The sequence below is a fragment of the Pezoporus flaviventris genome, unplaced genomic scaffold, assembly GCF_033815535.1.
Source record: "Pezoporus flaviventris isolate CSIRO_AGI_PZ_B2104156 unplaced genomic scaffold, CSIRO_AGI_Pfla_v1 ptg000097l, whole genome shotgun sequence".
Classification (NCBI taxonomy): domain Eukaryota; kingdom Metazoa; phylum Chordata; class Aves; order Psittaciformes; family Psittacidae; genus Pezoporus; species Pezoporus flaviventris.
The window spans coordinates 937999-964532 of record NW_026892645.1 but is presented as its reverse complement, the minus strand read 5'-3'; the positions used below and the strand labels follow the sequence as shown (position 1 = coordinate 964532).

Genomic DNA, 26534 nt, shown 5'->3' with positions numbered 1-26534 from the left:
TCTGCAAACAGAAATAAACCTGGCAGTGAGCAGGAGACACGGATTTGTGTGCATGCTAAAAAGCAGTCAGTGTTTCCTAGCTCTTTCTGCACTCAGGAGAGCCACCCTGTCTGATCTCAGGCAATTCCTGTCTGTGTTTCTGCAAGGTTTGGAAGCTTCAAGTACGGAGCAAGCACTGTCAGCACAGAGCAGATGCTCTGCACGGGAGGAAGGGTCAGTCCCCTGAAACACAAGACAAATGCAGGTCAGCTTTCGAGTCACAAATCACACCCGGGGCTGGACACAACTCCCCTAACTTGGGACTTCTCTGCCATTCAGCCTGGGAAGATGAGCCCAAACTGAACATCCTGGGTGCACGTCCCAAACTGGACACTTAAAAACACCAGAAGGAGCAGTAAAGGGGATTTCTTGCCCAAATGATGACTGAAGAGGGGACCCACAGGGCATAACCTGCTCAGATGCTGCATTTCAGCAGCGTGAGACTTGCAGGGGATCTTGCCTTTGAGGTCCAGGCTTTCAGAAACAAGGGCTGCATTGTACCCCTGGGTATCTGCTTGAGAAATCTTAAACCCTGGCAGGGTAAAGTGGGGCAGCCGGGCCACAGGCACCACAGGCTGTGCTGGGACCAGCGACGTGTGGCAGCCAGCGGCAAGCAGGGACGGGAACCCCACAAGCCCTCAGCTCCAAACTGAGACACGCAGCCATGTGAACCACCACAGCTGTCGAGCTCTGTGCCCATAAGCTTCAAATCCACTTCCTGCACCCCTGCAGGCTTTTCGTAGGTAGCACCTCAGGGCTCCATAAGGGATTTTTGACCCAGGGACGGGACCAGGACCATGGGAGTGTTGACCACAGCAAACCAACAAGTGCTTAACCTCTCCTCTTCTGCCTGGGACTTGCTTTAGCTTCTATGAACAGTGGTTTGAATGCATCTGCCTGCCTAGCACAGGGAGCGGGAGGTAGGAGCAGGCTCTACTGCATCACACCCAGCACTGCTACAAACAGCTTGTGCAAACAGAGGACACAGAGGGGGAGAGCTGAGGATACCTACAGAGACACACACTGTTTGCACCAAGTTAATATCCCTCACCTTGGTTGAACAGCCTTTGGAAAGAAGCATAAGGCAGCGCTCTGAATAGAAGACTCACGGCCAGTAATTAAATGCCATGATTATAGCCTGATTTCCCCCTAGGACACAGACCTAGATGTTTGGCAAATGCAGGCATCCTATTATCCTGCCTCCCATAGGAACCACTGAGCTTTATCTCCCTCCTGCTGTACACAAATCCTCCTGTAGAGCTGAATCAAGACCATACGCCTTCCTGGTTCCAATTACAGGCTACAGTTTTGGGCCTTTTATGAAAAATAGCTCATGTCCAAAATGTCATTAGGAAGCCACAATGGTACCTTCAGCCTGGACAGGCTGCCAACTCATTAAAAAAGCTGCTTTTAATTTTTTTTTCACTATTAAGATGTCTCCATGGCGATGCGAGTTTCTCAACCCAAATAACCATAATGGATGAATTATAGCTGACATTACTCTGTACTGCTCTGCTGTGCTGGCAAAACAACAATGGCTTCACTGTCACAGCTAGAAGTGGCCCAGGCTATTGAATGATGTATGGAAACACAGCCACACCGGCAGCAATACTAATAAATGCATCATAATAAATATACGAAGCACTAATAAGTACTAATAAATACAGAGTAATAAATACAAGAGGATTTGGGTCAATTGATACAGACAATGGAGACAACCCCTCAACACTGGGTCTGGGATTAAGCCCTTATCTTCAATTCATTTCTTCAAACGAGCTCATGCTGAGAGATGCTGCACATCCATCCCATCACTCAACAGCACTGAACAGCACTGCTCCAATGGTGGATTTAGCTCAGCATCACTTTCCTACCCCGTGGCCAAGTCCTTTCACATTCACCACATGCAACCGCCTGCAAGGCGGCGAAGGGTTAAGACCCCAGTTCTGCAGATGGAGCCCTGGGAAGAGCTGAGGAGGTCCAAGGTGGGTACAGACCCCTCCACCCCACACAGCTCCTGCACAGCACATCAATGCTGTGGGCTTCACTTGCGTGCATTGCACCCCTGCTATGCCCCGATATGCAACCCAGCAGAGCCAGGCTGAGCTGCTGCTACCCCGAGCACCAGGACCAGGAACTAAAGGCTTCTGTACCAGCTCATGTTCTTCAGGACAGGGACAGATAGGACCATCTTAACCCAGACCCTGCAGGTGCAGCCAGACACAGCCTGAAATAACGAGCCCCGCTGCTGAGCTGGGAAGGAAGAAAAGCTTTAGCTGCTGAATAGCAAAAAGGCAGCAAAAGCAACGAGCCGAGCCAGCTCCCAACACAAACACAAAGCAGATCCGTTGTGGAGATGGTGTCATTCCCAGAGCCACTCTTCAGGGGGAAACAGCTCTTCAACGGTGCCACCAACTTCTGGCCTTCATCTGAGCAGACTCAGCTTCAGAATGACTTGTTTTCCTCAGAGAGGGCTGCTTGAGCTATTATAGAGAGGTCTGAGCTCTTAAACATGCGCATATGCAGACACCCACAGGAAGCGTGGAGAGCATGAGGTTGCTTGAAGAATGCAAATGACATTTTGCTGTTTGCCACTGAAAACTTTGCCTTTCTTGCCTCTGCTTTTGCTGGGAAGCAGAACTTGAGGGAGCGAGGACCAAGAGCACCGCAGCAGGATTCCTCACACTTGTGAGCTTGTAGAAACAGATAAACTTTTACGTGTATCTTGCTTTGCCGGCTGTGGCAGCAGAACGCAAAGCCCATCAAACTGCCATCTTAGAAAAGCACCAGCTTCTAATGAGCACAAACCGTCTCGTGCAGTGTGCATTTGCCTCGGGTGCTCTATAACCCGCCTGTTAATAGGAAATCACTAAACCCGCATTCCCCTGGTATGCTGCACTGCAATTACTTTATCATCTTTATCTCCTCTCTCATTCATTTGGTGGCGTGAACTGAAGTCACATCCAGCTATGGAGATGCACTGAGCAAACATCTGTTCATCTGATGGAAAACACTGGGGGTTCTTCACTCTTCCCATTTCCTTAGCAAACTGCAGAGAAGACTCAATGACTTTGGAAGCCTCCAGAGAGGAACAAAGCTGCTTCCATCACTCCATAGCTGTCCAGATGATTAAATGACTGAAAAGTTGCTCGATGACACAAGGAAACACCATCCAGATCTTCTCACCCAAGGACGACAGCAGGTGCAGAACCAAGAACTCAATGAGGACATGCAAGTAAGGTGGGACAACAGTAAGCTAATCTCCTACAATGCCGAGTTCTCTCCTGTTACCGTGCTTCAATTCCGCACGTTGTCTTGTTCTGTTAACCTCTGTCATAACTGGTGCCATCCACTCTCCTTACTACATTAATCGGAGTACTCCATCCTTGTCTTTATTTCCTGGGATCACCACTGTTTGCTAGTGGTGATCAGGCAACATTTCACAGTGGCTACGACACTACTGGAAAGCTCTCAAATCCACTACAGCTGTACATTCCAAACTGGAACCACTTTCTTGAAGCACTTCTGAAGCAGAAGATGCCAGTTAGGCCAAAACTTCAAGCCCTTTCAGGTACATGGAAAGAGAGTACATCAAAGTGGTCAGACATGCACTGGTCAGGTTGAGTTGATCTTGCCTTGGGACAGATGGATGACTGCAGGGACCACTGCAGGGCTCCTGAATGAATGTTCATCCCTGGGATGAATATCCCACACATCTACAGGCACAATCCTCTGGGACATGGGCAGAACCTGGCTGAGGGGTGCAGCTGAGCACATGATGGTACCATCTATAATCAGAAGGGAGTGTCCTGCCCCAGGCAGCAATAAAGACAAATCCAGGGTCTGTTCTGCACTTCTGCAGACACTGAAACAGGGCTTCAGGCAAAGCCACGCAGCTCCTTTGCTAGGGGTTAACTGTGCCATGGAGGGTTACCAGCCCACAGCACAGGCACAGATGCCCTCATCCCATATGCGAGACACAGGGTATGCTCCTGCTCACCACAGGTTAAACAGAATTCACCTGCTTATTGTCACAGCAGGATGATAATGAAGTCTGGAAACAACCTTAATGATAACAGATGCAATGAAAGAAATACAGGGCTGGAGGATGCCAGCGCAGCAGCAGTGCAGCCTCAGCGTCCTTGGTCAGGCCACTGACAGGCTGGCTCTAATAGATACAGCATGCTCGTTAAAAGCGGTGGCACAGCACATTACCAGGGATCCAGCTAATGCATTTTTACCATTAGTTCTCTCACACACACCAAAGGAAGATGTGTGTGTGCGTCTGCTTTGCTTAAGTCATCACTGCTTCACAGAGCACTTATACCCAGCATCTTTCTGCCTCATTGCTAAACCTTCCTCAGCAAAGGCACTTTCCTCAGACCTACAAAGTCCACAAACCATGCCTACCGCCAGCATCCCTGCACTCCCCCGTGTAAAACAGGGATGCAGCAGTGGTCCTTATGGTACCTGTACGGTATATGCTCAAGACCGAAGCTTCTGGGCAGTGAGTAGTTTGGGTCTATAATGTGTCAGGGCTTTTTACAAGCACATTTTACTCTGCAGCACCGATTGCCCATTGGGCTGAAAAATTAAACCCCGGTGCATCCTCAGTGACAAATGAAGCAGCAGCAGCAGCAGCCCACACGCCTCAATGGCTTTGTGAACTTCTGCATCTTAGTGGCTTTCCCCAGTGAGCCTCCCATTTCTTCAAACTTCTTCCCTTGGGACATCTGTTCTCATGGGGCAGTCTGGTTTTTACACGGTGATTATTTATGCTGCGAGAGACACCGCAGCCACAGAGTAAGACCCCACTGTGCTTGGCACGCCACAAACACCATGCAGTCTGCGTTCTTTTGCATCTTCCAAGTCTCTCTCCCCAGCTGGACATCACGGTGATAATGAGACAGTAGAAGCTTCCTAGCATGGGAAGAACAGATGTAGGCACTGGCCACATCTGCTGTGAAGCCCACCACCATGTGCAAGTGCAATGATAAAAGAACCGCTTACTGGGATGTTATTTGACAGCTGAATGTTTGCAGTGGAATCACTCCCTGCATCCCAAGGGATTATCCAAGCACACTTGGAAAGAGAAGGAATCATGCAGTGCCCTACATGTGCCTGCAGAATCTGAGAAAAGCATCAGATATTTCCATATGACAGATAAAACCGTGGACTCACCAGGATACAGCTGCTTTGTCGGTGCACTAAGCTGAGCATCTTTTGTTACTCTGTAAGCAACATCTGCTTCTTTTGAAGATCTTCTGCTTGTGCAAAACCCTGTTGTTTTTGTTATACCATCAGGTAAATTATGAAAATCTAATACCTTCAAGAGGTCTGCAGGATCAGCTGTAGAAAGAAAAGGAGAAAACAAGAATTAGCAGGCAACAGGAGTGGTGCTTGTTCAGATCCGAATCGGTATTAGTCAGCATCACACAAATCAATCATCACAGTTCTAAAAACAGATGAAATATGTTTTCAATACATCTGCAAATACATTGCTAATACCAGCTTCAAAGCCAGGACGCTGTGCTGCTGGTCAGAAATGCTAACTCAGTGCAGAGAGGAACAGCTGTCTGCACTAGGGCAGAAGGGAGAGCACACTGTCAGCTACAGAAGTTAGATTTGCTGGATGTCTTCACTCAATCTCCATTATTCAAGTACCTCCTGGAGATTAAGCATTGACAGGAAATTCATGATCCCAGAGAAAGGCTTTAAATCAGAAGTTGCCCTCATGCTTATGCAAACATTCCCATTCCTTTTTCTTAAGTTGGTTGATCCAAAAAGCTGTTCTGAAGCAAACATCTGAACCAGCTTCCCTGGAGGGTCACACATACCACACAAAACAACCACACACCAGCTCACACTGATGGGGTAACAGGTCAACCACGAGCCATGCCTCGGTGGGTTATGGCAGAGCAGGATCCCAGCGTGGTGCTTTGATGCTGATGGCTGGTCCTGCTGCCCATGGGCTTGCCCAGAGCCTCGCAGCATTTGAGCCCAGCATCTAACCCTGCCCGGGGCGAGACAAGGCAACACGAGGCAGGGATGCAGCTCATGGAATGATCACAAATAGCCCAATTGCATTCAGAGAGGTGCGTGGCATTCCTGCTGCTGCAAAAAGGACACATCTCCCAGTGCAGGAAAGACGGAGAGGATTTGCAAGGGATGTGCCACACGCGACTGGCTCCATCCATGGGGAAGGGCTACAGCTCGGCCATCAGCGCTGAACACAAACACCCCAGGCACTGGAAAGAAAGAGCATGAACAGATCTTTTACAATATGAAAAGTTTTGGTTACCAAGAAGATCAGCCTAATATTTGCATGGAAAATCCGTGTACATTGTTAGGCAGTGTTTAGAAGTTTCCACAATCCTGAGAAGCTGGGCTCTCAATGAGAGATTACAAACATATGGCAGATCCAAGCCAATGCTGCAGATAAACCAGCTGAGGGCCTGGCCTGCGCAGCACACAGCTGTGCTGCTTCCTCATCCCTCATTCCTGTTAGTATATGGATGACACACATTTGTCTAAGCTGTCCTTGACACTTGGATCTTCCCACCGCCTTCAATCATGTTTCATTGCACCCAGGAATATCTGCACACATAGAGCCCAAGCTGCATTTAAACAACTAAAATTACAACCAAGCTCCAGATCTGCTTCCAGTTACCTCCCTGTGCTCCAAGAGGTTCAAATGAGCCAGCTCCTAAGCTGCCTCCAACGTGGATTTAGGGAGGAGAGGGGGAAAAGGCAAAGGCAAGGGGGAGGGGATGTGAATTCCAGAGTCCTGACATCAGCCCGGTCCCCACGCAGGGTGCAGGGGTCCGCGCCTCGCTCACAGCACTGCACATAAACCATCCTGCAGAGCGGGGCTGGGCAGGAACAGAAACCTCTGCAGAGGAGCCCATCGTCCAAAAGCGTGGCTGCTGTTGGGACAGAGCCTGCGCGAGCATCATCTCCTGTGTCAAGGGAGCCCCGGCAGCCAGCAGAGCCAGTCATGGGGTCTCATAGGGGAGAAGTGTACAGCGCTGGATGAGTTAAGTGCTGCTCATCACTGTGATCATCTTATAGCTAAAGTGCAGCGCACTGACAGGAAGGTTGACATGAAAACAGAGGATTTCAGCAGCTCTACACATGAACAGAATGCTTGCCAAAAGCTCCCACAGAGGTCAGAGCACGGTGATGGGCATTCACTGAAGCTGGACCTGCTGCAAACAGGTAGCAGGCTCAGCACTTCATGCTGTGCTTAGAGCCCTTTGAGCAACACCACCCTCATTATCAGAACCTTGGTGCAGCACTTGTGTAAGGGGTGATTCAAACACAAGCTGAGAGCCTCCAAACACAACATGTAATTAATTCATCTTCATTTTACAGGAAGATCCCCTATACCTCCATAAGGATGATGGATTAGGTCAAAGCAAGATATTGAAGTAGAATAGTCTGGGTATTGCACAAACAAACTACAAACCCCACAGGTAACCAGCAGGAGAATAAATAACCTCTGCTCAGATGTGCATGAATGCCTCATCTCTGCTTGCTCTTGGAAATCAAAGAGGATGTGAGGAGGCAGCTGAAGCCCTACAGAGCACTCGTGTTACTCTTCATCACTAAGAAATCAGTTGGAGTAGGACTTAAACAGCATGAAAGTCTCCAGCTCCTTCCAGAAGGATGAGCTCCCCACAGCAGCAGCTCCGATTCCTGCCCAGCTCATCAGTTGATTTATTTCCCTGGACTTCTCAGCCAAATCTAAACTCAGCAAGCTCCTGTTAGGAGCTCCGACAGCACCGTGCACATTGGACAGAGACCAGACTGACCAAAACCAGGTCCTACAGGGTATTCCTTGCAAGCTTGCACTGAGCTTGGCCTTCATCCGAGGACTGAATTAGCTGGTGCTTTATGAAAGCTTTTTTCTTTCCTTGCTCTTCATGAATGACATTACTATGCAGCGTTACACTGGATCCTTCTTTCACGAGATGCACAGGGCTTCCCAAGGACCAGGTCCTGCTGAGCCAGAGGAGCGTGGCAACAGACCCAGTACACAGAGGCAAACCCTAAATAGCCAAATAGCCAAACTGGGGCCAGAGGCTGCCCCAAAAGCCTGCACCCAGCAGCGTGGAGAGCCCTGGAACAAGTCTGAGCATTACTTCCCATTTTACATCTGGAAACCTGCCCAAACTCTTCAGGGTTCCGCCACATTCATTTGGCTGCTCAGGAAAAGCTTTGCCTGGACACCCCCAGAGCTCAAAGCCAACCCTTCAAGAAGGTTTGCAGGAAGAAAAGCAGGGGATGCTTTCCCACACCATGCCCAACCTGCTCCTTCCTCTGTGGGCCTGGACCACGCACCCACCAGTCAACAAGAAACCAGTTCCCCAACCAGGCTGGTGTCCTCGCTGTGGTAAGAGCTGTACCTGCAGTGGTTTGCATACTTCAAGTGAGGCAGCACCTACATCCTCCTCTCCACAGACCCCTTGTCCAGGGGAGCCATAAAGGATGCTGCACACTTGGTGCACTGCTGAAAACAGGTTTACTTTTCCAACTGCCTTTTGTAAGTGGGCAGGAGGCCCCCAAAGATCTCAATGGACCAGAAGCTGAAAAGGTTTTAGCAAAGCAGTTTAATAAACTGAAATTACACACATCCCACTAGCAAGCTTTCAGCATCTTCACTGAACACATCCCTAGAAATACCCCCTTTCTTCAACTTTTTGCCTTACAATACCCTTCAATATGGAAACAAAAATCTCACCAGCATCCCGAGACACATTCATGGTGCACAGCTGACCTGTCCTTGTAGTAATACAACCACCAAGACATGTGGGTGTCTAAAGAAGAGGTCACCAAACTTAGCAGTGGAGAACCGTTCTTCTATATTTGGTTTCGTAACAGCTAAAGGGCATCCAAAGACCTTCAGGACTTAATGACACAGCACTTGGTCATACTATGGTTTATGTGCAATTATTGCTAAATATTTGAGGTCACAAGGTGAGGAATGAATAAGCATTTATGTTCCCAGCTCATCCCAGGTGCCTTCTGCAGCTTTCTCATCATTTAATACAGAACCCACCAGTCTGGCATTTATATCCAAGGGATGCAGGCTTCCTGGGAGCAAAGCCTCCCTATATGAACACACAATATAAAACAAACTCTCCATCTTATCCTGCAGCAAGTCATTACAGTAGATAAAGTGAATAAGGATTATTTCAAGAGCAGCATCTCCTCGAAAAGTACCTTAAATCCCACAGAAAGGTGGGGGAAAAAGAAACATTTTCCCAGCCAAAGCAAAGCAATCCACTGCAGCTGATCTGCCCACAATAAACCAACTGCTTAAATCCCCTTCTTTCCCCTTGTTTTGTCTTTAAACCAGAAAATCACCAGCATCTGCATTGTGAGGAGATTGCGAGAGGCATAATAAGGCACTCTGCCTACACCCAGATGACAAGGATGAAGTTACTGCCATGTTTCCCCCCATTAATATCAATATATCCTGTGCAAACAACATTAGGCACCGCACCACCCTGTCTCACTGCATTACCTTCTCCAGCAGGAAAGGAGGATGCTACAGAGCCGCCTGAATGCACAGCAAAACCACATTCCTGGGAAGAGAAGTTTATTCTTAGCACTGAATAAACACTGATTGTGTCCTTGGGAGGACCGCGCTCAGACCTGCGGTGAGCAGGGTTCAGCGTGCAGAGGAAAGGATGCCCTTCCACTGTGCTCAGGGCTGCTCACTCTCCAGAGGTTGACACAGACATCATGGCTTATCCTAGGAATTAAATACCAAGCGCTAACGGCTCCTGTGCTGAGACCCATAGGAGACAGCCAAGCACAGATGAGAACTGGAAGGTGCTTCACTTAGCGATGGATCTATACAGAGCCTGGAGTCTCCAGGTCCTGCCTGTGGGATTTCAATGATTTCTACTCTTCTCTAAACAATTTTCACCACCTAGCTGCAGCCCTTAGATAACTGATGAAAACAAGGTGGCAGAGGCTAAGGCAAAATACAGTCTAAGAAATAAGCATGCAAAGCTCCAGTTGCTATTGTTCAAGCATCCTTTGGAGGGACTTAATAGAGCCCCTTAAATTCTTCATTCAGCATCCCAGCAGCCCAATAAAATGAAAATATATATTTGGACAAAGAGGAAAGGCATTTTAAGGAGGAGAATTGATGAATCTGAAGTGCGGGACTGAAGATATAAAAGTTTGCTCCCTAGGAAGGAGCATAATACAGCAAAAAAGGCCAGCTACAAAAGAGGTCAGACGCTCATCTGGTGCACATCAGCTCCTTCCAATAGCTGCAACAGAGCTGCGGCAATTCACACTGCTCTAGATAGCTGAATATTTCACCAGTGACTCATGTCATCCCTTTATAGGGTTGTTTTAAAGGCCCAAATAGTCCCAACTGTGAACAAAGGAAACCATTATGCAGAGTGGATTCGAAAGATCGTATGCATAATCCCAGAAGGGAAAGAAAAACCCCAAACTGATACTGGAGCAGCTCTGCAAGACTACATTAAACTCAAAGAATCAAATCATCTTTGTTCCTGCGAGCATAAATCTTTTTCTCTTAAATCAATCAATCATTTGGGTCTCTAACAAAGCCGTGGTGGCAGCAGCAAAGAGCCAGCACAGAGCCGGCCTCTCTCCACAGAACGGCATCAAACCACGCAAAAAACTCTCTGCTGGAAATGCCACGTGAAAGTTAAAGGCACAAAGCACAGAGAACAGGCAGCGTTCGGGATGGGGGAGCCCCAGCCCCATGCAACAGCAGCAAAGAGCCCATTCACTGTAAGGAATCGAGGGTTTCAGATCGTCACCCGAAAGCTGGGGGCAGCCGGTGCTGTGTGCCAGGAGCGCACAGAGCAGAGCACCCACGGGTGGGTCCTGCACTTCCCAAGGAGCTGCTGACCCCATTCCCACGAATCCTGGTCAAAAGCAACGAACAAGATCCAGAGCAGGGAAGGGGCAGCAGAGGGGGCCCAGACGGGCAGGTCTGAGGGTGCAAAGCAGGCGCAGGGTCCCTTTCCCTGCCCACGGGCAGCCCTACAGGGACCCATGGGGTTTGCATTGGGTATCACCAGCTCTTCCCAGGAAGGGGCCACAGCACAAATCCTTCCTCCCACCCCCCCTTCCCACTGCAGCAAACCACCCCATCCACTCAAGAGCACAAAGCTTTTTAAGACGGAGCCCAAGCCAAGCTCCCAGCCCATGTCAGCGCTCACTGCGACTGTTCAGTGTCCAAGGAGGTTTTATGGGCCCCTTCCTGACAGCAGGGTCAGGAGAATGAGGTGAATCACCAGCTTCAGCAGTGTCCTTGCCCCTGCTCACAGAGCCAGGGATGCCTCACATGCCACCCTGCCCACTCCTCCCATCCCAGCCAGCCAGGGCCCAGGGGAGCTTTCCAATCCCCCACCCATCAGGATCGAGTATTTCTGGGTCACTGTGACATTTCTGGAAGGGTTTCCAGCACAAGTTTCATTGGTGCCTTGCCCTTTAAACAACTGAGGCTGAGCGGAGCCTGAAACCTGTGAGCTGTTAAAGCTACAAACTCACACACTCAGCAGATCTGCAGAAGGAAACTGTGACGGAGCATGACTCCATCTTTGGAATGATGAACTGAGAGGTCTTACAGAGAGCTCGGGTTTAGGAGCAGTTTCTGGAAGCCAGCCACAAGGAGATGCAAGTTATGAGCAAATGAACAGGCACCCTCCCCTCCTGCCTCCCAGCCCAGGTCTCTGCACCCTTTACTCAGAAAAGCATCCTTTAAAATCCTTGCGAGGGCCCCGATTGCCTCAGCCTTGTGGGAGCACAGAGATGGATGAGCAAGAGATGGGAACAGCACCCAAGGAATCAGTCTGAACAGCATCACTTTGGGTCCGGTCACACTCTACTGTGACCCTGCCGCACAGTCAGGGCCACACAATGAGACACAGGCTTCACTCCAGGCTAACAGCAGCTTTGTCAGAGTGGCATTCACTGCTCCTACAAGTGATCATTATTTTCTGCCTGGGCCTTGCAGGACACTGCCTTCCCCAGTTCCCAGTGTGGGACTGGCACCTAAGCCAGCAACACAGGGCTCCTGCAGGTGTATCTGAAGGTGGAAAAGGGAAGTTCAACCTTTTGCCTTTTCTCTAAGGAGTGCACTTGTTTCCAGACGTTGTGGCACTGAGACAGCATTTGCATTTTCAGAGTGCTTTGTAATGATGAACCGCTTAAAGCTCAGCAAGATCTAATTAGGGCCTGATCTTGCAGCACATTCAAGTTTTGTAACCAGTTTTAACGGGGCAGAAGATACAACTCTCCCAAGGAAGGGAGAAGCTGACACGATCATCTCCCAGACAGGGGGAAACCACACATGAAGACCCGACAGAAAAGCCTCTTGCAGCCAGTGTGAGCATCCTCCTGCAGCTGCAGCCACCTGCAAGCCACTGCTCATGGGCTCTGCAACACAACAGATGGCACCTTTCTCCCTCCTTTCGCACCCAAAGCTACTTCACACTGAACCGGGAACAAGGGCATCACCGTTTGAATGAAACCAGGGAGACATGGCTCAAGGCAGGGCAGTGCAGAAGATCACGTTCCCTCTCAGCATCTTCTGCCATCTAAACCAAGGTAGTCTGGAAAGAACATACATAGAAACAGCCTCCCTCCAGCCCTCCCATAGCCATGCCCAGCCCTTCCGCTGCTGTTGTGCTGGAAGCGGATCTCCAATCCAGGAGCCTCATTAAGCACATTAACACAAGCACCTGCATAATTACAGTCATTCCCACCGGGGCAAGCCCCGCAGCGCCAGCTGGGCCGCTGAATCAGCAGCGCTGCGCTGGCTCCTCACCGCAAAGGGAGCGGAACCCGAGGTTTGCTGCACCCGGGATGCCCCAGGGCGCTCACTGCGGAGCTGAACACCCATTTTCAGGCGCTGTGGGGTTTAGGGGTCTGTGAAGTTAATGGGACCGGGCATAAGTCATTCGGAATATTTCATTGGTTACTAATAGAGCCCAACACCATTTCCAGCACTGCCACATACTTTGACAGAGGGAAAGAAATGCAAAACTAAATCTCTTAGATGCTTTCACCAATGAACTCTTCCATTTACTCTTTATCTATATCCTGTTTTCCTCAAATACGTAGCCAGAAGGTGAATTTCAAGTTAGGATCTGCCTGACTTCATGGGAACCGTTTCTGAAGCTCGTTTTCCTGTTTTTTTCCCCCTCCCTTTGCAAGGTTTACAGCCCACGTCTGCACCAACACGGGTCCTGCTTCCACAGCAAGAGCAGGAGGACGAAGATGCAGAATTAACCACCCACAGCCACGAGTTCCATCAGTTCTCAGCGAAACCACAGAGCAGCCAAGGAGCCTGTTGCCTCCAGCAGGGAGAAACTCACCCCCTGGGTTACTGGCTCCTAATGATTTTCTCAGTTCTAATCCGTATTTATTCAGCAGATCTCTGGCCCGGTGAGGTGTTTAAATGGATTTCTTTGTTGGCATCACCCAGGAATTAACATTATTTCACCAGAGCAGCTGAGGGGTTTTTTTTACGTACCAGCTATAATGATATATAATCTGCTGAGTCCAACCACGCACAAGAGGCAGCTCATCCAAATACAACACTCCAGCTCCCATTCCCGTCCGATTTCCAGTCCCATTAGAAATAAAACACGTGTACATGGTGTATTTCCCTAATACCCACGTTAAGAAACGGCACATTGGGGGTTCTGCATTAAAACACGCGATTCCACCCCCATCCCCCGGTCCAAGCAGCACCAAACGGTGGCAGTGGGTTTAGTGCCGTTAACGGAGCACATCAAGTGGCATTAGGGTAACATCCAGAGCCTGCAGCTCAGCCTTGACAGCCCTTTGTGATCTCTGACCGCCGGTCATTAGCGGAGAAACCCAGCTCATTACCCCGGAGCAGCAGCTCCATTACACGCAGCTATCAGGAGCCGAAGAGGTGCAAATTACCCAGCCCCTCCTCCCTGCACCGCCCCACCTGGATGGGAGACAAATCCTCCCTCAGGAGCCTCCTGCTTCAGGAACTGATGTGAAGGAGATGATGGGTTTTGCTCATCACGTACCAATATTCCTGTACGACGATGCCTTCATCTGCTCAAAACCCACAGCAGCCACAATTGGTGTTTTGCAGCAGTGACCAAGTCACGCAGGGACAAGAACCGGCTTTACAAACTGTGGGTCACGCCTACGTCCCCTCCTTCACATATTTCCTATTAAACGGTTTACAATGTGATTTCTCCATTCACTGTTCTTGGAAATATCAGCTGCACCCAATAACCGAGATGTCATTTCAGGCCTTCCATTTGACGTGGAGAATTCAAACCCAAAGATAACATCTCATTGAAATCCGCTACTATAAAAGCTAACAAGAAATATCCAAGGTATCCATCCAAAAAGCTTTCCCAGGACTCGAGCGAACACTGGCCCAGACAAATATTTACATAATTATTCACATGGGTTTGTTTTAAATAAAGAGCCTTTTATTATTATTACTTTGGCATCAACCATCTAATTAGAAGCCAATGACAGTTATAAAAATCACCGCGAGCTCTCCCCGCAGTACTGACAAGGAGAAGTACTCGAGTGATGGGCAGCACCGGAGCTGTCGCTGCCGCCTGGGGCAATCAGGAGAGGGAACCTTCATTAAAGGGTCCCGGGGGGATGGAGGAGGGATGGCTCCTGCCCCTGGCTGTGTGCTGGGAAAAGGGAACACTGATGGGCAAAGGGTGAGGGGGCTGCTGGCAGTAACAGCAGCTCCCAGCCTGGTTTGTGTTGAAGGCACCTTAAGGCTCATCCAGCCCCAACCCCTGCCATGGGCAGGGACCCCTTCCACTGGAGCAGCTTGCTCCAAGCCCCTGTGTCCAACCTGCCCTTGAGCACTGCCAGGGATGGGGCAGCCACAGCTTCTCTGGGCACCCTGTGCCAGCGCCTCAGCACCCTCACAGGGAAGAGGTTCCCTATGTCTAGGAACCACGCCTGGCTCTCTGTCAGCTCCAACACCAGCACTGTCCTATGGCATTGGACAAGTCATTTCTTGCACCTCTCTGCTTTATATGTGAGCTCTTGGGACTAAGCCTTTGCCTGAATGCATGCAGGCTGCTCAGCAAAGCAAACCAATTATGAAGTCCTACAGTAGCACACAACATAATGTGGCTAAGTGTAATCCACTTCAAGATGAACACACACCGAGGTATTTATGGTGGCCTGTACTGAGAATACATACACGCACAATCCAGTTCTAGGGTGAGGCTTCAAGTATACTGATGAAGGGGAAGAATAAGAAAACACTTCTGGCAGCAGGAAACAACCAAGAGGTTTTTTCAGAGCCGCCTCTGTGCTCATCACTGGTGCTTGGTCAAACAAGCCTCTGCGCAGGATGCTCCTGTGGAGCCTGATGGAAAGGTGACCCTGAGCAGTGCAGGGAGAGCCTCAATTGCTGCGAGCCCGTTTAACTCAAGCAAGAAAGCAATTAGTGCTCCCTCCTAGTGCAAAGGCAGACAATAAATACCAGGTAACCTCCCATAAAGCACCAAAAAAAATATATGAAAGTACTTTTTTTTTCTACCAGTTCCGGCTAAGGCATGGAAGCAACTGAAGATTTCCTTCTGCAATATTCAGCTAAGGTGGTCACCAGTGCTGCATTTCTCTATTGGGAAGAAAAGAGCTGTGTATTTCAGTAGCTCTGTCTCTAGGACATCTTTTCTCAGGCTGGAAGCACAAAATCCTCTCATCTGGGAAAGGGTAATTCCAGCTCAAGCTTATTCCCACTTGCCTGGAATTGGTTCATGGCACAACCTCTAAACCTGCTTGGAGGTTTAAAAAGCTCAATCCCAGCTTTGCTCAGTCAGGCCTGCAATATTTGCAGGCTGCGGGAATGATGCTTTTTATACCCTAACACATACAAACTGCGAGCGCTTTCAGGAAACTGTGCTTGTGCATCTTAACTGCAAGCAACCGAGGTGACATTGAAAGAGGAGCTTGGCAACCACATGAGCTGCTTGGCACTGCCATGGGGTGAGCACTATGGCAGGCAATGGATGGGCTGACCCTGGCAGCAGTGGGGTGCTGAGCCCCTCAAAGCACCGCTCCCTGCTTCCAACAGGGCCAGTCTTCACTTCCAGGCTGGAAAAGTGAATAAAACACCAAACAAACAGGGTGACATAAAGGGGGGCACGTGCATGCTCTTGGCAAAGGGAGCCCGTGGGATTAACGTCTGTCCCTCACACCAGTGCAGAGCAGCTCAGCCCTCACCCTTTGCTCATTGAGCAGCAGTTCCCACTGCTTTATATCCTCTGCCTTTCCAGTCACGGAGAGGGAAGCTCAGCAAGACACTGGCCCCCTTCAGTGCAGGCTTCCACCTTCCAGGTTGCCAGCAAGCTTCAGATCCTAGTTCACACAGTGCCTTAAACCCAAGCGCATGGATCGGGGGGAATCAGCAGTATAAAGGAGGACGCATGGGGACCCAGAGTGTAAAGTGATGGTTCATCCAAACTGTTCTGATTTTCCAGGGCAGAAACCGGACAGCTCTACAGAGATGCTCCATTTAAAGCCAGCGAAGTGCAGAACAGCAACACTGACACACTGGCTGCTAAAAGCTGGGCTTTTTGCTAACACCAAAGAACCAGGTTTCCATCAGAACTGAATTCTCTACAGGGAAACAAACTCCAGCTTTGTAAAGAAAACTGCTGAGCAGAGCTGAGGTTCTCCACACAGCCTGGCACAGCCATACGCTCCCCAGGTAACTTCCAGGCCCTGTTCTCACTGAGGAATAGTACATTACTTTGCTGTCAAACAACCCCAATGCCTTAAGTGGCAATTTACTCACGGTAAGGTGAGAAGGCTGGCAGTATCTGTCCCTAAGAGGTGGGTAATCAAAACAAACTTGTATAAGAACACAGCACAAGCAGCAGTCATTTACATGATGTTGAGCAATGCAATCACAGCACAGACACCCAAGTGAGATCTAACACCAGCCTCAGTGCCAGAGCCCCAAGCTCCAGGGGTGAGACCCAGCTCCTGCACTAAGATGGGCAGCCCCTGGAAGCCATCTGGGTTTCAACGGTCCATTCAGCATCACTGAACTATCCATAGACTGGTTTTGACTATAGCACAAGCAGAGCCCACATCGTTCTCACTGTTCCAAAGGGTACAAATTGCAGCAGGTGAAAGAGCAGAGGAGCACAGAAATCAATACCCTGACATATTAAGCACTTCTAATCGCTTCTGTCTGTACCATCAGACATTTACCTTGACATTATCCCCTCTTTTTTTTTTGTTTTAAAGGCTCACAACGTTTCCTGTTAAATTTATGTTCTGTTATCATAAGCAGCATAATAAAGGGCCTTGAGCAAGGTCAGAGGCATCAGTGAGAGATGAAGTGCACCTGCAGCTCTGAACACTGAGCTGTACTGACTTGACCAGCCAATACACGTCCCCTGAATCACCTGCACTGACATTAGATGTTAATTAAACTTGCTTTATAAGCCTGAAATGAAGATCCTCTGCTGCTGCCATTCAGTCCCAAATGCATCATAACTTCCCCTCCAGACACATGTACAAGAACCTGCCCCAACTACCAAGGCACTCAGCAGACCCTCCATGATAATGCATGTCATCCTGTTTTCCTGGAGGCATCTCAAAGGGGTTTTGTTACTTTAGAAAGCACCACGGTTAAAGGGCACACAAAACCCACCTCTGTCAAGCACATCTTTGCACCCGCACAATACATCCAGGGTGGCTGCCCCATCCCTGGCAGTGCTCAAGGCCAGGTTGGACACAGGGGCTTGGAGCAAGCTGCTCTAGTGGACGGGGTCCCTGCCCGTGGCAGGGGTTGGAGCTGGGTGAGCTTTAAGGTCCCTTCAACTCAAACCAGTCGGGGACTGTACAAAATAAAAGGATCGTACAGGCAAAGGCACCAGAAAGAGCCCTTCACAATGTGAAGGGGTGAACAAGGATGCTCTCGAAGTGCAGCTGACTCCAAGACACATTCAGAAGCGTTGCCAGTCTGCAGCACATCCACACCACATGGCAGCCCCCATGGTGGTACCAGCACAGCCAGCTGAGGAGCTGCAGGCAGAGGGAGGAAGAGGCAGTAACCGTGGCAGGGAATGAATGTGGATCTGCAGGGCTGTTCTCTGTGGGGACCACAGAAGAAACTGGGGCTGCAGGATGCTGTGCCCGGGTGGCCACTGAAAACAGCAGGAAGTGTTCTCCCAGGTAAGTCTGTGCCTGTGCAGACTGGGGTTTTGATCAGCAGCAGCAAAGAGATTTTGATTAATGAGATACTGATGAGGTGGGGAAACAGCTCCGCTGTACATCGCCTGGGTACCAGAGCACATCCGCCTGTGGTGCAAGTCAGCATCACTGCGCTGGGACCCTGACAGGAGGGGACCGCTCACTGCAGGGACAGATTCTTCTACACAAGGAGAAACCATTCCCGGCACATGAGGAGTTACCAGGTCCTTTGCTCAGATGTGAGCCCTGAAGAGCAGCGAGCCAAGATGAATGAGGATGCCACTAAGAATATTTCTAATGCAATTATGAGAGCAGTATTAAAATACCCACGGAAGCGAGTGTTGGAGGGAGTCACAAAGAGCTGCCAGCTTCGGGCAAAAGCAGATGGAAAGATAATCTCAGCTCCAAGGGGGCAGCCCTATCCCAGGGGAACCTCCCAACACACAAGTAGGAAACACTCGGGGAAGTTTGGAGTCTTGCAATTAAAGTTCCTTCCAACTTAACCCAAGGAGAGAAGACTCGTGTGAGCCAGCCCAGCTGGGCATGCTCAGGTAGAAAAGGGAGCTGGAAAACTTCCCCTAAACATACCCCCTGTGGTAAAGCAAAGGGTCAAAGGGAAGAGAGCAGCTACAAACAGGATAAAGTCCAACTAAAGGATCAAAAAATAAGAGACAGCTACAGAAAGGCAGGAGCTATTTTCATACAGAGCAAAGGGTCACTGGCACATGTTCTCAAACACCCCGAAGGCAGGGAGGGGAGAGATCCTTTGTGCAGGGATGGGGATCATGGGAACAGGATTCCTGGGTTGCTCAGGGGCGTTACTGTACTTAGTACAAAGGGGAGAAACAACAGAGGGCAAGAGGAGATGGGGCTGGTTCTTTTCTGGGTCTGGTAGACAAGGGAGGGAGGGCTCACAGCAGAGACCAACGGGTTAAAATGGGGATTCCCAAGCTGGGCACGGTTAGAAACTCTCTGGTAACAGCTACTTGCCAGGTAAATGGCAATCTGGCCACCTGCTTAAATAACTGCTGCGAGGTGTCCTCTGCCAAGAGGAACAAGGGTGCTCGAGAAACGCAAAGCACTATTAGAAGGAATTACCTAGAAAAGCCCTTACAAGAACGTGCTCTTTTTACATGAAGCAAGATGCAGGGTGGGACTTAAACACACTTTAAACCCCAGGCACAGTTATTGTTCCTGTGAAGCCTCAGCTCTGCATGAAATACCAAGTGATTCCCTAGAGCTCCAGAGTTCCCAGAGCCGCGATGCCCAGACCCTGGAGCGAAACATTAACCGAGATCTGCACTTTCTGTTACTGCTTCCACCAGCAGGCCTGTCCTGAGACTCACCAACCCCATTCCCAAAAGCTGCTAAGCTGAAATTCAGTCCTTCATTGCCCTGACTCAGGCACCCAAATCCCATGTCCGCCCCTGGAGCTTTGCTAACATCTGAGCAAAGCAACTGCTCTCCAACCCTGCCCACCTTCCACCACTGCTATCCCCAAAGAGCCGGAGGACTGAAGACACTGCGCAAACAAAACCCCACAGCATCCTGCTGCAGATGGAGTAGGAAGGCAGAAGATGAAGGGTAGGTATAAAGCTCACTGGAGCGCAATGGGAGATGCCAGAACAAGCCCCTAGATACCTGCACTGCAAACACAAGCAGGGCAACACCAAGACCCTACCCAGGGTCTGCTGCACTTGTGCCATGCACAGCAGAGAAGAAACCCAAGACACAGTCAGTCTTTCACACACTATTTCAAGCCATTCTTCCCCCAGGAGACATCCCTCCTTCCTTCCCAAGACCCAACCCAGCCTCCCCCAGCCAGCTGCAAACCCAGATCTTTACAGCGCTTGGAGCCATGGTTTAGTGGTGGTGTTTCAGCTCCTGAAGGCTGCTGCTGCCACGGAGCCTGCAGCTTCTCCCCGCTGCTGGTGAAACAGAGACAAGACTCACTCCATCACCGCGGTCTGGGAGTGATCCATTTCACTGAGTCTGACATTTGAAATAAATGAAGGAACATGCTCCCACCATCTGGAAAAGTGCACGCTGACGCTTCCAATCATCTGTGCATCCACTCGTGAGTGTAAGTAATGCTTGGTATTTTTACATATGGAGAGAAGGTAAATGACACATCAAGGCATCAATCCATGCAGACAAGTCCAGCAGCCCAGCACCACTCCATATAGATGAGCACGAGGCGTGTTGAGTAGTGGCAGCAGCCAAGTAAGAAAATATCTGGGAGTCTGGAGACAAGGCAAATGCCAAGAGGAGTTATCAGGATATTTTGAGAAGATTGATTTACACACAGAGCATGCTTGATATTCATCACTAAAGCACGACATGAAGTACTTTGTAAGAGGGTACACACAATAGCTCAAAAGTAACCTGGGTGTATTTTACATGCCCGCATTTATTACTCCAAGGGATGAGAGACTTCTACTACAGGAGAACAGATTTTGTCCTTACAAAAGTGCAGAGGTCACTTACAGTATGTTCTTCTTCCCTTCGTTAACATGCTGAGATCTTACCAGTGCAAGAAGGGAGGAGACATTCCCTTTGACATCAAGGCAGACATCCCAGAAAAGACTGCATACAAGTCTCAAACCCATGAGAGTTTGGGAAGGACTCTGCCCTTTTCTGGTGCCACCCTGGCTCCTCCAGCCCATTCCTGTCAAAATCCATCAGGATGTGCATGCAGAGAAGTGCCAGTTGTAAGACCATTGCTACATGTGTGGATAATGGAACACAATTATTTCACACAAAACATCACAAGTCAAATTCACCACTGCACCAATTCAAAGCAGCTGTGAACCCAGTTCAAGTGCTGCTAAGGTTGGTGGCATCAAAGAGGAGTTTAACCAGGACCAACCAGCCCACAAGAAGAAGCTCCACTAAGGCTGGAGCTGCAGTACCCAGAACGAGTCCTCCCTGTCCCAGCCCTTCCCTCTTGCCATTGGGCTCAACCCCTGCTCCTGTAGACATCCAGACTCATCACACTGCAGCCCTCAGTACAAAGGAAAAAGGTTTCTGCTTTTCACACCCAGCCCTTGGTCGAGCACCAGTTTCTCCAGTGGCAACTGCCTCTGCCCTACCATCTGCCTCATGGAGCATCCTCTGCCCCATATCCATCAATCCATCCCTCGCTCTGGGAGGCTTCGTGCATGACAGAACGTTTCCGAGTGTGGCAGCACAGAGGATGCTCTCAGGCCGGTCAGCCCCACATGTCCCTTCCTCCCAGGCTGCCCATCCATCACCAGCAGAGCTCGCAGGGGCACAGTGAGGACCATGGCTTGTCTGGAGCAGGCTATTTCACCCCCTGAGCTCTCCCATGATGATTTCTCCCTAGGCTTTACCTCCTAGAAGAAGGATTTTCCACATGCCTTGCTTCATCCTGCACTGACTGACATTGCACAGGCACGACATCCTGCCTGCAGTCACACTCTCCGCTGTCATTCATTGCTCACCCAAATGAAAAGTGTTGAAACAGATCTGATCCCCAGATACATTCCTTAGAGCACCTCTGTGGCATAAGAGAACCCACTTCAGGTGCACAGAAGCTCCCCCTCATCTCCCAGGTCTATTTTCAGCCTTTCCATTAACTAAAATTTCCTATAAGATGCCTGGAAGCTGGGCACTTTGCCACCATCAGAAGGAAAACTATCAACTCGAGCCCAGATGTCACAACAGGGGCAGGTAAATGGAGTCCCACATCCCACCCAGGCTCCTTAGAGGCCACATGAGCTAAAGCAAAGATGCAGCAGATTTCACCCCCCCAAAAGCAGATGTTTCGGCTTCATCCATGAAAAGCTCAGCGCCAGGCCCCAGACTGGGCAGCCCAGCTCAGGCAGCAGAGACTCAGCTATTTCCAGGCTGCAGGAATCCTGCTCCTTTTAGCAGCACTGCTGCTTGCTATTTGGGATGAGCGTCCCCAGGGCAGGGAGGGCCCCGGCTTGTCTGGCCAAGGCTTTGGAGCAGGGAGCCGCAGGGTCACTCAATGTGCAGTGTATTGGGAACTGCTGTTCGGACTCTGAACCTTTCAGAGCATCTCTAAGTGCTTGGGGTGAAAGTTTAAGTACCTTCAAATGAGGAGCCCAAAGTTCTTCATGGATATTTCCACACCCAAAACAAGCTCCAGTTTTTGTTCTGGTTCATATTCCATGGGGAAAATCTTAACCAGCACAGTGTTATCCAAGCCTGTTCCCCACAGCCACAAGAAATCAATGGATTTTCCTAGGCTGAATCCCAATTAGTCTGTAAAATGCTCTGTAAACTGCAAGAAAATGTAGACCTATGGGCAATGAAGGCAGCGAGTCAAAGCAGTGGCAGAAGAGAATGGCTGTTCCGTGATTTAGGCCCGATGATTCTGTGCTACTTCACTGCCCAAAGTCCCAAGGTCCACAGAAGTCGGGTCCCAGCCCTGCATCCAGAGCTCCACGTGGACACAGCCCTGCAGCAGTGCAGGATCCACAGAGACAGCCTTGCCCCAGGGCCCTAGGCCAATTAAAAACTCAGTGTAAGCACCAGAATCAGACCAACAATCCTGCCCTGGCTTTCCCTTTGGTGCCCAGAAATCCCCCAAGCAGGGACCACTCAGAGCCTGGGTACCAAGCACCACATCCAGCATCCTCAGGTAATGCTGCCTGCAGGGCTTCTTAGCTCTGCCTTCTCCTTGAGAAAGGAAAAGTTGATCCTGCTCAGCCATAGCTCTGCTCCGCAGTCAGACCCTGCTGTGGGAATGTCTATGGCTGGAAAAGCAAGGGATGGTGGAATGCTGCAGAGGACTTAACCCTTCTGCCAGGGCCAGCACTGAGGGATAAGCACGCCTGCTGCTTCTTCTATACATAGTCTTGTAAGACAATAGCCTCCAGTGCATAAAGGCTCTGCTGCTTCCTGATATAGCTCTTTAATTAGAGAGGACTGGGAAAATGGATGTTTCCAGAGCAGATATGGCCCTTATTGTTTTGCTGGTTTGCATCCTGCAGGGAACGGGGACTGAAGCTCCAAGACAAGCCGGAGCCTGTTAGAAGCGCCGGGGCCGCTCGCTCCTCCTCCAGCCCCAGCTCCTGAGGTCAGCAGGGAAAGCATCCAGCACTTGCAGAAGGACAGACTGTCTCAATTTAAGCGTTTGAGAGCGGCAGGGAGGGGCTTTCTCCCGACGTGCACAAGACGTGATCCCTCGCCTCTCCCCATCCCTGCAAACCCCGGCAAGAGAACATTCCGAGCAGTTTTCCTATGCGAGCGCTCGCCAGCGAGTGCCAAAGGCAGTGACACGGATGAAAGCCGCTTCCTCCTCCCACACTCACGCTGCTTCTGGAGCACAGGAACAGCGAGGGGATTCTCCGTGATCTGCCCTCCCTGTTACAGAAAGCAGAACGTCCAACAGGATCGAGGGTAAAACAACACCAGCCTCATCAGGAACAGCATCTGCAGCCGCGGGGCTCCAGGCAAACAGTCCTTATCCTTCAAGGAACCCACAGCTTTCCAACAGCAGACACCGAGCAGCCCAGGGTCAGGAACAGAAGCTGTGCTTGGGGAACCCCAGGGGTACATCCCGCACAGTTCCTGCCTGCGGCGGCTTCTCCCACCCAGTCCCGCACCAGTGAACACAGAGCAGCTCTGCTGCTCCCACACATCCCATGCTGCAGGAGCTGTGTCCTGCCTGCCTGCAGCACATCCACCACCACCTCAACTGCCTGCAGAAGGCTTTAACTCCCATTAATGCCAACACTAAAGTCACTGACCCAGTGCCTTTGCTGCACTTGGTCAGCATCCTGCTATTGCATCATTAGCAAGTGAGTCCCAGTTCCCAGTCATTTGATATCACGTGGAATTTGTTGAATTTTGGGATCAAAGCTACACTGGCAAATTCACTTGGAAGCTGTTTATGGAAGTAATCTTTCATTAGATGGGCAAGGAAAACAGCTGGCTTGATTTTCTACTGAAGGTGTATTTTGAGGGCAGAGATTAAGGCAAGATTCGGAAGCTTTAGCTGGCTTTTGGAGGAATCTGGTTTACACCAGAGGAGTGGCTTACAGAACAGAAGAATCCCGTGGCTAGAAATAAGAATTTAAGTATTTCTGGGTACTGCCTCTCAGGACTCAAGTTCTGCCAAACACCAAAGCAGGGGGCACACAGCATGCAGGGTCATCTGCCCCAGCACATCACCTCCTCAAACACATCATGGGCATTTCCCTTCAGTGAAAGGCAGCTGGCCAAAATGCTGGCAACCCCCAAGAAAGGTGTTTTAGCCATGTGAAAAAGGAAACCCACAGGTACAGGAGCCCATGACTTAAACTCTGCCCCATTAAAAGCAGCGTTAGCAACTTCTGAACTGGACTGTGCGTCCTGGTCTCTCAGCCACCACCCCTGCTTTACTGTAACCGCCCCAGCAGTACCTATTAAAGGAAAACTGGCCACGTCCCCATCCCACCCCTTTGGCACTACCCCCCGGAGCTCACCACTGCCCTTCCACACGTGCAACCCGCGAGGCACATCCCCGCTTCAGTGCTCTGCCAGCGTGGCTGGAGCAGCGGCTGGGGGCACTGAATGAAGCTTTGGGGCAGGAAATTAAAATGCTGAATTTAGAGCCGGGCATTGACTGTGGGCAGGGCAGGGATGGGCAGGCTCTCTCACACACACACACACACACACACACACCACACCACACCACCACCCTGCCCCAAGGATGGGGCAGGAACCGGGCTGGGACCCCACTGACACCCATTGCTCGAGGTGCACACGCTTTCTCACCAGCATTTCAAGACTAACACTGTCCCGTGACAGCACCTTCACAGCACTACCAACCCTTGCTCTAGGTGTTGGAGGAGAGCAGCCTCACTGAGCACTGGGAGTCTCCACATTGGTTTGAGGAGGCCTCTGCTTCTGGGTACCACTGGCCCTATAAAGCAGTTGAGAACAGGAGTTTGCCACCCCCCCAAGCTCCAGCTCCTCGCTTTGCAAAAGAGCAGCGGTGAGCCCAGCACTTCAGAGCATCACCCTGACTGTGCCCAGCCTCCGCCAGTAGCTGTGCTTGGAGCCCCAGCCCCTTGGTGCTTGAGCACTTGAGCAGATCCCAGCCGAGATTCCCCCCTGTGACACCCCAAGCACAGTGGAACGGAGCTGCTTGGCACCAGCTGAAACACCTCGCTTGGAAGCACCTTTTTTTCCATTTCTTCTGAGCAGAATGACACTTGTATTCACAGTGACTCATCTCCTTGACCTTTCTATTCACTCCTAATACTGCAAGCTGGAAATAAGGGCATGCAAACAATGCATTCATTATTCAGCTGGTGAACTGCAGCCCTCAGACCAGATCTCTCCCCTGCAGCAGACAAGAGCACACAGAGCAGACGTCTCATTCCAGCACGTCCAGGACGAGCCCCCTCGAAGGCCACACAAAATTCATATCGGAGGGGTGCAGCTGGAGGAGCAGCACCAAGAATCACCACGTAAAACGCTGCAGGAATACCAGAGATGCCGGGAAACCGGCAGTGTCACCTCCAGGAATTCAGCTGCAAGGAATTCTTACTGAAGTATTGTCTTGGAAACAAAAAAGGGGGTGGAGGGAGGAACAGCAGGGCAAAAGAGGCTCGGCTCTCTCCTCTATACCCACACTCAGAAAGCAGACACTCCAGCTGACACGCAAGTGAGATGCTAAATCTGGTCACTCAGACTGCACCTGACAGGGGTCCAGAGCCCTCCGTGACCTCCCTGCTCTCCTCGGGTTCCCCCCAGCCACTCCTTGCAGCATTGCCTGCACAGCTGCAGGCTCCCCCGGCCTCTGCGAGCTACAGCAGGGGAGTGCAGAAAGGCAGGGAAGGAAAAGGGCTTCAAGGAGTTCGTTTAAAAGCCAAGCCAGGATGCTTGCTACTTTATATGCCCTGACAAAAAGAGCATCTCCCTGGCTGCAGGCACAGCTTGGTCCTGCAGGGATGGTGCACAGGGTCAGCCCGAGCTAGCCAAGATTTAGCTGCATTTAAGCTTGGCAGATCATCCAGGCCTTCAGCAAGCTGCTGAAAAAGAGGTTCCCCAACCCTGCACCCTCATCCCTAAGCAGAAAACAGGGAGTCCCTTTGGGTGACATCCAGAGCAATGGTGAGCTGTCCCCTGAGCACAGCAAGACTAAGGCTTTGCCTTCGCATCCTTCTCCAGTGCATCTAGAGCAGCAGGGCTGAGCCCCACAAGGAGCACAGAATCAACCATGGGGGACTTCACGAAAGCAAACCCAGCAGGGTGAAAAGAGCCTGGGGCAGAGCACTCAG

At 50.4% G+C, this 26534-nt stretch overlaps 1 protein-coding gene across 3 annotated transcripts in view; it reads right to left on the bottom strand.

Annotated features, from left to right (window-relative positions):
* Positions 1–26534, bottom strand: part of COL5A1 (collagen type V alpha 1 chain) — a 146942-nt gene that overhangs the window by 98430 nt on the left and 21978 nt on the right. For all 3 annotated transcript variants that reach the window (XM_061476915.1, XM_061476914.1, XM_061476913.1), the window contains one exon: positions 5218–5385. In XM_061476915.1, the coding sequence (XP_061332899.1) occupies positions 5218–5385 (168 nt within the window). The remainder of the gene's footprint in view (positions 1–5217; positions 5386–26534) is intronic.